The 11,939-nt window shown below is 54.3% G+C and overlaps 2 protein-coding genes across 2 annotated transcripts; both read right to left on the bottom strand.

Moving 5' to 3' along the window:
• Positions 1 to 5,856: 5,856 nt before the first annotated feature.
• Positions 5,857 to 7,050, bottom strand: GGS23DRAFT_569373 (uncharacterized protein). Its single transcript, XM_051516451.1, has one exon. It carries the CDS (start codon positions 6,927 to 6,929, stop codon positions 6,420 to 6,422), a length of 510 nt encoding a protein of 169 aa, XP_051371486.1. The 5' UTR covers positions 6,930 to 7,050; the 3' UTR covers positions 5,857 to 6,419.
• A 250-nt stretch (positions 7,051 to 7,300) lies between these two features.
• Positions 7,301 to 7,683, bottom strand: GGS23DRAFT_66279 (uncharacterized protein). Its single transcript, XM_051521179.1, has one exon. It carries the CDS (start codon positions 7,604 to 7,606, stop codon positions 7,373 to 7,375), a length of 234 nt encoding a protein of 77 aa, XP_051371485.1. The 5' UTR covers positions 7,607 to 7,683; the 3' UTR covers positions 7,301 to 7,372.
• Positions 7,684 to 11,939: the final 4,256 nt, after the last annotated feature.

The following is an 11,939-nucleotide window of genomic DNA, read 5'->3' as shown; positions in this document are numbered from 1 at the left end:
GAGTCCAGGGGTTGCTCTACACGCTTAGGCGTCCCAGGAGATCAGAACTTCGGAGGCGAGCCGGTGAGTTGGCCCGGGAGTCCCTCTACCTACGTAGGCGTCGAGCCCGTCGACTGCCTCGTCTCGTACGATCGCCAACCGATATATCTTGGATAGCTCGGCCGGCTAGGCCCTCTTGGGAAAGTCGACAACGCCTTGATATACCCTAACTGGTACGCGAATCTCCACCGGTTCCCACCCTCGCCGACCCCTTCGTGCCGCAGTCGTTCGTTTGGGGAGGCAAGGGGTGGAGAGAGAGAGCACGAGAGAAAAAGAAAAAGCCCACGCGAACCGACAAAGGACCGGAGTAGTCTAAGTGCCCGAGGCGCTGGGTATTGTGCAAAAGGCGTTATCGGCCGAGTGGGAGGAGCCGCTCCATGGCGCTGCGCATCAACCCATCGACTTGCCAGGCATTTCGGGTTGATGTGAGTGGCTTACGACTGTTCATGGGTCCCCAAGGCTCCCACTTGTTCTCCTCTGGACCCCGGAACCCGCATTTCGCTAATGTTCTCCCCCTACGGAATGGGCTGATGGAGCTAGAAAGGGAAAGGAAACCGGGCTGTCGCTTTAGCCCCGCCACACATGTAATCATCGCCGCAGGAGAAGGGGGATGGGAGGGGGGTCGCCTCTGCCCTTACCTGCCGGCCGTTTGCATCACTCGACCATCCCGCCTGGCTACCGGCACTGGTAGTATTCGCGGGCATTAGTTGCCTAAGCCCCTAGGCGTCTTTCGCCTCCTCGTTATTAGTTCGGCGGCATTCCTACCTCGTCGAATATGCCGGTACACGAGTCCGGCCGAGGGCTCGGAACCACCAGCCAGGTAGGAAGACAAGAGCCGATGAGGTGTGGAGAGAATAGCCCGCCCCCCCCCCATGACGATGTGACGACGATAGGCTTGGCTATCTCGAAGATGAGAGACTGCCCAGCATAGCCGGCAATTGTGATATGCTACCGGCAACTAGCTGGCAGACCAAAATTGTTACGTCGGGACGTGTGTCGGCCGACTCTAGGGGGGGGGGGGCTGGCGGCCTGGCTCAAAGCAATTGAGCACACGTTCATGGCACGGCAGATCGAATTGCGGTGGTCTAGGTTCTGGGTGGTCCCGTCGCTGACGGGGACTGGATCCTCTAATTCAACCGATCCGACGTCTCAGGGCGCCCTGTCGCTTTACCGCCACCTCTACCTGCCCATAAAGGTATTGGGTGTGTATAATGTGCACATATGGCTTTTTGGACAACCTGAAAATCTACCGTGGAGGAGCTATCCTCATCAACGGCTTGTTTTATGTCGCCTCTTCAGCGGAATTGTTAGGCATAAGTTCAGCCGGGGGAACCTGCCCGCTTGGTGGCTGAAGAAAGAAAGAAAACAACGCGAATACAATCAAGAAAAATCGAAGAAAAAGAAAAGAAAAGACTCACGGCACAATTAATGCTGGGCTTACCAGAAATCCGCTAGACCGGCGATCATCTCAATCTGATCCAACCAGCCGGGCGAATGTTATAATCGAACTACCGACGCTGCTCCCCCCTCTCTCCTACCCCTATCCTTGTTGGCAAAGCCCCCCCTCCCCCTACAGCAAGCCGAACGGCTGTCGGAGATCTGGCTGTATGAGTATGTGTGAGCTGTCAACATGTTGGCACTCGGTCAGAATTGGAAGCATGGAACCGGTCGGAGTCGAAGGGATCGTCTCGACAACGGCCCGAGAATGGCTACTTGCAGCGCTAGAGGGGAAGGGGGGCGACTATCCTTCCGTGTGCGGTGCAGTCGAATCTAAGTTGGTTATCGGGATGAAGCAACCGCGCAAGCCACTCTTCTGGCTTTAGGCCCTGACCAAGGCTAACGGCAGCGTGAAGCAGAGAGAGGCCCAAGCTTCGTCGCGTCGGAAAGGGGGGGGGGGCCATAGAGAGTACACCACATCTAGATGATCTACCGGTCCCTAGTCTCTCGAAGACCAAGCGCCACGTCTCATCAGCCGGTGCAAGTCCTTTTTCCTGCGTCATTCCTTGTCAAAACCAAGGCACACACAGATTAGCGAAATGATGTCCGCTAGCTCAGCAATTGTCAGTGCCGAATTGTGCCAGCCTTGGCCGGTCTGATGCATATCTCTCTAATCAGTCCGCTCTCCGTGCCCCTCTCTCCCCTAACCCCTTATTCCCCAGACGTAAGGGCCGCATGTCGCGCCCTGCCAGCGAGCAGAGAAGCAAGGCATCGCGGCAAAAGCCTTCGCTGGGTAGGGAGGGAGGGGGAGGCCTGCTTCTCTGGGCAGGGACGGGCAAGCACGTATTCTGCCATGTTCTAATCTCGTGGGCTCCCGTCGCAAGTAGAAGAGGCGCAGGGTCCCGTATTATGCATATTCTCTGGGCTCTGGGGAGCACGCTTTTACGATATCGCAGATTGCGGCTCAAGCTCTATCCCTCGCTCTCGCTCTCGCGTGGACACGAACACGGAGGCCACCACGGGCACAGTTCCGGATCTGGTATAAAGAGTGCCGAACGGAAGCGAGTCGCTGTCGACTTGGCGGTTAGCGAAATGATGTTGTTGGCTTGTTGCTACCACAACTGCTGCTAGGCTTGGGGCTTAGTGGAAGGTAGGCGGAGGCAATCCAGGGAAAGGGGGGGAGTGGTGAGGCATCGTGGACAAATCCTTCGGAGAGCTTCCCAGTTGTGCCGATACGTACCATGTAAGCGAACAGGGCAGAGCGGCGATGGAGCCAGGGAGCGGACTCTTGTAGGTGAGAATGCACAGGCTGGGCAGAAAATGGCGCGCATTGGCGCCGATAGAGGGGATTGAGCTACGAGAGGCACGTACCTAATGTACATCGCAAGGGGGCAGGTACGTACCTGAAGTACCTGAAGTTAGGTTAGATGGGCAGGTATATAGGTGGTGTTCTACGTAAGGGAAAAGTACCGAGTACATGCCTGGGAGGTGCCTAGGCGCATTGCCTAGGTACCTAGGTACCTAAGGTAGGTGCCCAGGTGGCTGAGAGGAGACGCCTTATATGCATCGAAGTGCCTCTCCTCTTACAAGAGCTCGAGCAGCAGGATTATATGCATACGCATTGAGAGATGCCCAGCTGTAGAGAGGAAGTATCTATGGAGGATAACGGAGGAGTGCTCACACATAGGTATGAAGAGGGGTGGGGGTTGTGTCGGTCGGCACTTGCACAATTCACCCTACTTTGTGATCTGTGCGCCGGGACCTCCTACATACCGGACTGTACCTATGAGTAGAGTATATATCAATGTATGTATATCATATACGCGTATCGGGGGGGAAGGGCGGAATTGTAGGTAGGTAGTTACCGGGAGGCAAGGGAGAACGTAATTAGCTCAGGCAGCTTAGGCCTCTTCCAGTCCCTCTGTAGGGAGTGCTAACCCAAGTACCTAACCTACCTAAGGATAGGTACCTACCTCTAGACGCTAGAGCAAATGCTGGTGCCTGACCGAAGGAACCCAATCTTCTGACGTCCGTAATAATAAAACCCACTCATTAAGAACTTCAGGATCGGCTGTTGGACAGGGCCATGTGGCTGGGTCGCACTCAGCTCAGCTCCTTCGCGGCTGCAGACGCTTGCCGAGAGACACCCCCGCCGCCGCCCCATGCGGTTTCGCGAGAAGAAAAAAAGAAAAAGAGAGCATGTACCCGCTAGGTACCCCGTGGCGAGGGGGATGCGCCCGGGCCGGTTGGAGACGGTACATCACAAGTACCTTCCGAATTGCGAGCTCCATCATCGGAACCTTACCAGCGGTATCCAAGAGTACGTACCCAAGGAGGCACCTAACTGCCTGTCCCTGTAGGCAGGTACCTTTCCTTACGTACCCCCCCCCGCCGAGCTACCTACCTCCTACCTAACCTAGGGTTGTGCACATATTAGGTATACCTCCTACGTAGGCACGTATGTACCTACCTTAGGTACCTAGGTATGCAGGCGTGGACACAAGGAGGTATGGAGTGCATACCTAGGTAGGTACCTACCTACCTGTCTCCTACCTAGGTAAGTACCTACCTAACCTCTATAGCACCAGGGGTCAGGAGATGAGAAACTCCTTACCTACGTGTAAAGGTAAGCTAGCTAGCCTGCCCATAATATCAAGTAGGTTGCCCATCTGCCGCGCCGGACGCTTCAGGTACCTAACCCTCGTAATACTAACCATCGCTACCGAAATATACCACTAGGTATACCATTAAGTAGTTAGCTGTATTCGTGTCACGCTCACGTAACCCGTACAGGGTGGATGAGGAGGAGTTGTGCGTATCAGCCCAGCCTACCCAGTAGCGCCCTCTGAAGACGACAGGGTAGAGATGTCTCCTGCTGGATTTCACCCCCCCCCCTTCTCCTCTTACTCGGTATATGCGCTGGGGGTATGGGTGTATGTCGGCCATGTGGGTGGTAATCCACCATACCGCCACCAACTGTTATGCCTGCCTGCTTAGACACGTAGGTATATATGGACATGTGTATGCATGTACGCGGAGTATCTGCCGTATCTGCTATCCAAGTACCGGCCACGCAGGCCAGGTAGTGTGTCAGCCGGGGGTGTACGAGTCCTGCTCGCTTGGCTGCGATGAGATCAGAAATGCCTTGGAAATTCCCACGAAATACGAGCGAGAGAGACAGAGCGAGCGAGAGAGCGGGTTCCTGGCTACCTACCTGCCTAGGTCACCTACATACCTCTAGGTCGACTTGCTGTTGCTACCGCTGCTGCTGCTGCTGCTGCTGCTGCTGCTACATGGCTATGGTACATGTGGATGCGCTGCGACGGCGGACGAACGTGTAAGCGAGGCTGCCCGTGTACCCTCCGTCATATCCTAACCCCCAACTCCGTCCCATCTCGCCCGCCGTCAGGTGGTGCTACCCTAGGTTGCAATGTCGTAATGCACAATCTGATATTTGGTCGGAGTGTGGGTGAGATCGGTAAATCTCCTCGAGCTCGGGCCAATAGTCGCGCGAGCGCGTCGGCTTCTAGAAAGCCTGGAAGAGGAGCAGCCCTCGACGGCACCCGGAGCAGCCCCGGGAACCGCGTCCCGAAGGGGGGACAGGGATCTCCGTTCCCAAGCTCCTTGACTTTCCTATTCGGGGTCCAACCCCGATGCCCTGCCAATAGACTTCCCAATAAACCGGATCAACAGGCCCCTTTTCACACACGCGCGCAGAGAGCGTCGGTTCCCGTCCAGCCTCTCCTCCTACCTATAGCACGGCCGCGATATACGTATAATATAAGCATAGTATGATATAGTGCATCGTACTATACCATGCCTTAGGCAGGGAGGTTACATAGGATTGGGGTAGTGCCCACCCCGGTAGGCATGTATGGTATAGGTATGTGCATTAGGCTGGCAGGCAGGTTGGAGGAGGTGTATACCTGCCTACCTACACCTATATATATCTGTGTATATATAAGTAGGTATATTATATACAGATATATATATATACATACCTCAATATCTCCTACATGCCGGATATTACACTTGTGACTTGGATACCTCCGAGAGGAGTGTTATACGTTAGGTACACCGAATATAGGTTTGACGGGTGAATATGCGCACCTGATTACTTAATCTAAGCCATAATACTCTACTTCTTATTCTTCTTCTTACTCTTATTAGTCCTGTTATGATCGTACTGCGTAACGTATAATGTTAGGAGCCGTTGTAACGTATCAGTCGCCTCCCAGATCCTCCCGGCCCGGGTTTGTCGTGTCGTGTCGCGTCGTGCGAATTGTTGTAACCCGAGCAAAGCCGAAGATGGGGCTATCACCGTCTTCGGAGAGGGGAAAGGGAGGCGATCCTGAGACGCTGAAATGCGATTTGACGACTTGTTTTGCTTCTTTCCTTTTGCTTCTTTTTTTTTCTTTCTGAAGCCAGCATGCTATCTTGGCCTTCGATCGCGACGGGAAAGAAGAGCGACGTTGCCCCGTCTCGGCAGTCGTCTGTGTGTTCCCGCTCTGACAAGCCAGCCGGTTGTGCCCATCTCGATTGTGACTCGTCTCGTAACCAATCCACACCCGCACGTTACACCTACACGTCTATCTTTTATCTATCCTGCGTTTACCGCTAGCCGGATATATCCATATTTATCTCCATCCATCCATCCGCCCATCCATCATCCATCCACACATTTGCGCACCATGTAAGCATCCAGACTTGCATACATAACAAGTACTATATGCTGTAGAACTTAGGAAAAGCCGAGGGGGCGGTCGGCATCTACCACACAGGAGAAAACAAAAACAACGGTGGGCAACCGAGCGGATGCGTTGGGCTGCGCCGTATTCGTACAGGCTTAACCTCATCCTTCGTGCCGGCCACGTTGTGTTTCGTGGCGCGTTACGACGTGTCGGATTGGCCTCGTCACATTCATCCAAACAATAGGGGGGCGGCTAAGGCCCTTCGGCGATGTTGCAAACTGCCCACTTCCCGCTCCTCACATGCTCCTCGGCCAAGTCGACATATCCCATGCGTACACACGCATACATATACGCATATATAGGTATAATATGACTACGTATATATATGTGTATATGTGTATATGTGTGTGTGGTATGTGTGTGTATATAAGGCATATATATATATGTATGCATATATGCTCGCCTGCCTCGTTTATTTGTTCGTTCGTACATACCTCCATAACAACCTACGTCTCGATCTGCAATGTGCGAGAAGCACCCAGCGTGCGTGCGGGAACAAGCAGGACGGCTGCGGGGTGGGTTTGCGGGTTTCGGGTCTATTTTTAGGGACTGGACGAAAAGGAACAGCACCAGCACCACCGGGAGGGGGCGGAAGAAGAAGAAGAAGAAGAGGAAGAAGAAGAAAAAGAAGAGGTCGGAGGAAGAAGGGAGGGCAGCAAGTAAAGTCCGCCTGTGCCGCGGCGTGGCTACACGGGCTGGCATGGCACGCACATATATATCCGATGCAACATAACAAGAACGGGTATTCTGAGAGGTGGCGGCGGCTTTCGCGTCTCCCACGGTCCAACTCGGCAGATATATAGCATTCTGACATACATGGCACTTGCTATATTATATTATATTATATTATATTACCGCCTGGTCACCTGAGCGATGCAGCTCGACGAGCCGAGACGATTTCTCAGCACCGTCATCGTCCGACAGCGGGAGGACGGGCGGGTGAGAGAGGTAAAAATAGCAACGAAGACAACCCCACCCGGATCCTTATAAGAGGTAGGTAGGCGGAAGTACGCCTAAGCCCGTATGTATGTTATCTTTATTCACCTGACGTCCCTTATGTAGGTAGTGAGTATATAGTCCCGGCTGGCACGTACATCCTCGGGTTACCTAGGTAGATGACCGGACAGGAGGAGAATCGGCAGTACTCAAGGCAGTGATAGCACGTGAGGTCGGACGTAGGTGCGTACGCGGCAGACGTTTTTTATTGCCTTGCGTGGACATATATCACTATATGTACGGATGTAGGCAGGTAGGTATGTGATGTGTATATTGCTTTGCACGACTGCACGTACGTACATAGTATGAGAGGGCAGCCCGGGAGCACGACCTCGCGTTGTCACGCAGCCGCCTAGGATCACGGGGAGGGCGAAGGCCATCATTCTCCTTATTTTCTTTCTTTCCCGCTGACTTCTTGGCTGTGCGATGTGGGAAATAAGCACGAGGGGGGAAAAAAAGCAAAAGAAAAAAGAAGGAGGAAGGAAAACAAGAAGAAAAGGAGAGGGGTGGGAAAAACGCCCGGCCTTTCTTCTTCTCGCATTCTTCCTCTTCTCTCGCCTGCAGGATCGGAAGGATGCGTTGCCATAGTGCGGCGCAACAGAGGCCCCATCGCCTGCATCTTCGGCCCGCCCCAAATGATCTACTAGACCAGGATGTTGTGCATGGCGTCTTTTATGAACGGGACCGCCTCTACACGTACTATGCTCGGATACTATGTGTGGACACTATGTGCGCAGGAGTCCCTTATACCGCAGGCAATTCGAGCACAGCTTCGAGTGCGGTTCCGACGGGAGGCAGGAGACGGCAGAGGACCCTGCACGAGCAACGATTCCCAATATAACCCAGCGAGTCCAGACCGTTTCCCCCCCCCTCCCCGCGATGATGTTTGCTGCAATTAGGATATGTACGTTAGGGAGAGGAGGCGGGAGGGGTCTCTTCACTGCAGGATAGAGAAGAGGAAGAGACAGTTTCGGCTTGAGCAGCTGTGGAAGCGTGTACGTAGTCGCTTGCCACCATGCGCCTCTCACCACCGTCGGGGTTGTCAGTGCTCACCGCCGGCAATATCTGCGGGTAAAATAGGCTGGATACACACAGGCATATATATATACATATATATATATATATACACATACAGACACACATACACGCTCGTCTGCATACCCATACAAGGCAATAAAGTAAGCCACAGTGGAGGCGAGCCGTATCCTGTTCAATGGGCGGGTGAAGAGAGAAGAAGAGGGACCAGGCTGGATCCGGGTCTTCGTAACCGTCCCGGCCCTCAGGGCCTGCGTTACGTTAGGCTCGGCATTCGGGCTACTGAACTTGTCCAACGCTCGACGCAAAGGAGAGAGAGGGGCCAGTCCCGTTGGCGGTTCCTGTCTACGATTGCTTCGGGACATTCTTTTGTTTTCCCTCTCGCTCTGTCCCCCCCCGGTGCTCCGCGCGTGCTAGACACCCTCTCATTTCGAGGGGAAAGCCACTATTGCCTCCTGAAATGCAACGACGACTTACGGCTAACCTGCATTCGTAAGCGCTTACTCGGCGACAGCAATGTCCACGACAGGGTGACGGAGGAGGAGTAGGAGGAGGGGTGGTGATGAAGGTACACGGTAGTGAAAAGGGGGCGCTTGCGTTTCCCTACGTGCGCGCTCCGAGGCAGGCGAGAAAGCAAGCTTGCAGGAGCAATACCGACGCAATTTCATCTTGCAGCCCAATCCAGAACCAGCGGCCGAGACGGGAGGGGGGGAGAGGGGGGGGGCCAAGGGATGGGTGCGGTCCAGGGGCGCCCCACGATTCTAAAGGACCTCGCATGACGAGCAGAAGCGTTCCTGCAGAGAGGGGGGATGGGGAGGGGGGTAGTCGAGTCTCGCGCGTTTTATCTAGGTAGTTTACCAACCTCGTCGTCCGTTCATCGAAGAAAAACAAGTTGGAAGACGACGAAGAGACGGGGGAGGGGGGTTGGAAGGGGAACGGACCAGGGCCAGGTAAGGGTGAGAGGGAATTCGTACGGTATGATGGGTAGGTAGATAGTCCATGCATTCGGGAGAGGACTGCCGGGTTTCGGGAGGCAGAGCCCAGGTAGAGAGAGAGAGAGAGAGAGGGCCAACAGGTCCAGCGTCACTACGAGGCCGTCACTGCGAGGCGACGTCCCCTCCTCCCGTACCTTACTAGACGTGGTATACGTCGCATACGTGTGGGCGCGTCCGTTACGGGCGCGTAGGCCGACGATGGGGGGAGTACTGAGGTTGGCTCTACATATACCGAGAGGTAATATCTACCTGGTTAGGAGGTAGGTGTATGTTATGTATGCATGTATGCATGTATGTAGGTAGGCAGGTATACCTATATACACACGGTAGGTACAATACGCGGCGCGCCCCGGCATAATAGACGGGTGATAAGACTCGGGGGTCGAGACGATCAGCACGTGCGACGATCTCGCACCCAACGGCCCTCCCTCCCCTCTCCCATGTCCTCCTCCCCTCCTCCTCCTCCTCCTCCTCCTCCTCCCATTCGGCAGAGCCCAGCAGGAAGGGGATCGTCGTCGCGGGACCTCATTCGTCGGCACTTGGCGCGTGTCGTGTCCCGCCGCCTCTTTTCAGCTTCTCTGCACGCTGTGAGACCGAGTGCTGGTTCGCCTCGTCCTGGCGCTGCGACCGTGGCGTCATCGGGCAGTCCTGATCAACACGTCAAATATGCCCGCCGTAGGAAAGGTCGAACGAATCGTCGCCGCTGTCCGGACGGCTGAGACCTTCTTTGACAGCGGGCGTCGTCGGGGGACCGGGTCTAACGTGTCGCCACAACGTGCTACTTATCACCATTACTATTACCTATCTCGATTATTATCCATTACTACTCATTATTACTTATGTGGCTCATGCTACTACTGCTGTTGTTGCCACGGTCGTCGTCGTTGTTGTCGTTGTCGTTGTCGCTGTGGGTTATCCATACATGCACCTACGGCTCGCCATTTGTTCCGCGCGTTCTTCTGCATCGTGCATGCATGCGACGGATGACGTCCACGCGTACATTCATGCATACATATCGATACCATCCACCATATGCCCGGACATAGGTATCGAGCTGGGGCATCCCCATGCCTGTTCGCCGCGTCGCGTAGCACCGCCCGCCGACGAAAATGTAGCAACTTATAAAGCTGTGGTAAGCGGTCTGGATACAATCCAAACGTAGGCGACGAAGCGACAGGCGAAGTACTTTCTCAATCTAGCAGGTCCAGGGGGGGGGGAGAAGGGAGGGGGAGAGCCGAAAAACAATTAGAAGAGGGACAGGGCCGGGATGACGACCAGGTTAGCTATAAACTCCATATACACCTATAATAACGTCCCTCGTCTGCTATAGGTACCTCCATGAGGTACGGTGCCCAAGGAAGGGCACCTAGGGTGGGTTAGGTACGTCAGGTAGGAACAGCTGAAGAGCTCATCATGGCATATTGTACGTGTGTACAGACAAGCCAACATACGGCACGTGTGTAAGTGGTGTTCTCGATAATGCCATATCTCACGATGCCGCCTCGCCTCCATCCCCTAGGGGCGTTGATCACCCTACCTACGTAGCGTGAGATGTCATACTATGCGAGGTGGGAAGAAGAGAAGGAGAAAAAAAAAACGCCATGCCGCGGGTGCCAGCGATAATGTGTGTACATATTACAGCATCCCCATGACGGGTTGTTGGTTATTATCATCCTCACGTTAAAATAGCAGCGGTATGCTATAGGGCAAGCCGCACGCGCTACGAACGGAAATCTGTTAGAAGGCTTCGCGAAGACAGCCTAGCTTGCCAGAAGGCGACACTCGCCCGAGAATAATGGAAATCTGAACCGGATCGTGACCAATTATGGTCTGCCCATTCGGAGAAACGAGACGAGATACCCGGCTGCAAGGTCAAAGCAGAGCCTTGGCGTGCGATGTGCCGCAAACCAGGGAAAGACAAAAGTCCACAGTAGCATTGCCGAGGAAGAGACGGCCTAACCCCCTTCTCTCTGTCTCTCTGTGTGTGTGTGTGTGTGTGTGTGTGTCTCTCTCTCTCTCTCTCTTCACACTCTTTTCGCTCTCTTCCTCCTCCTCTCTTATTACCTACTATCTATCTAACCTACATACATATAATGCATGCCTCCATACCCCATCTCTCTGTACCTATATAGAGTAAATACACATATATGCCTATATATTACATATATGTGCATAGCTTACCCCCCCCCCCCCCCCCCCCCCTAATCAACTCCAGGCCCACTGACGACCCAAAGCGGACCGCATTATATTAGCGTAGACATAGTGCTGGAACAGGAGTGGAACGTACGGGGTTCGACTCCGATGCTACCTTGTATACATGCGCACGCTCAGCCGCCTGTTTACCATGTGGGCTGGCCGGCCGAACTAACTTGCCAACCTCCCTGCCAATCTGACATCTGCCTACAGACCATCGACCTGACGATGGATTCGTCCATCGATGGATTGATGGAAAGCGACCTTCCCGAAACATCTCGCCCAAGACTCACGCGATATCCGATCGGATCGGTCGCCTCACCTGAAAGGGCCAGGGGGTGAAGAAAGAGAGAGGAAGAAAACGTGGTAGTTAGCCGAGCTTCGGCGATGGGAAATGATCACAGACGGGGTGCCATGTAGGGTCCCGCCGCTCTCTTCCCTCGTGGCGTCATGGGGGGGCACCCGGACACCCCGGCATTTGATCAGCATCCTT

The sequence above is a fragment of the Durotheca rogersii genome (assembly GCF_024521655.1).
Source record: "Durotheca rogersii strain YMJ 92031201 chromosome Unknown GGS23scaffold_11, whole genome shotgun sequence".
In the NCBI taxonomy this organism is placed as follows: Eukaryota; Fungi; Ascomycota; class Sordariomycetes; order Xylariales; family Xylariaceae; genus Durotheca; species Durotheca rogersii.
This window is presented reverse-complemented; position numbering and strand designations above follow the sequence as displayed.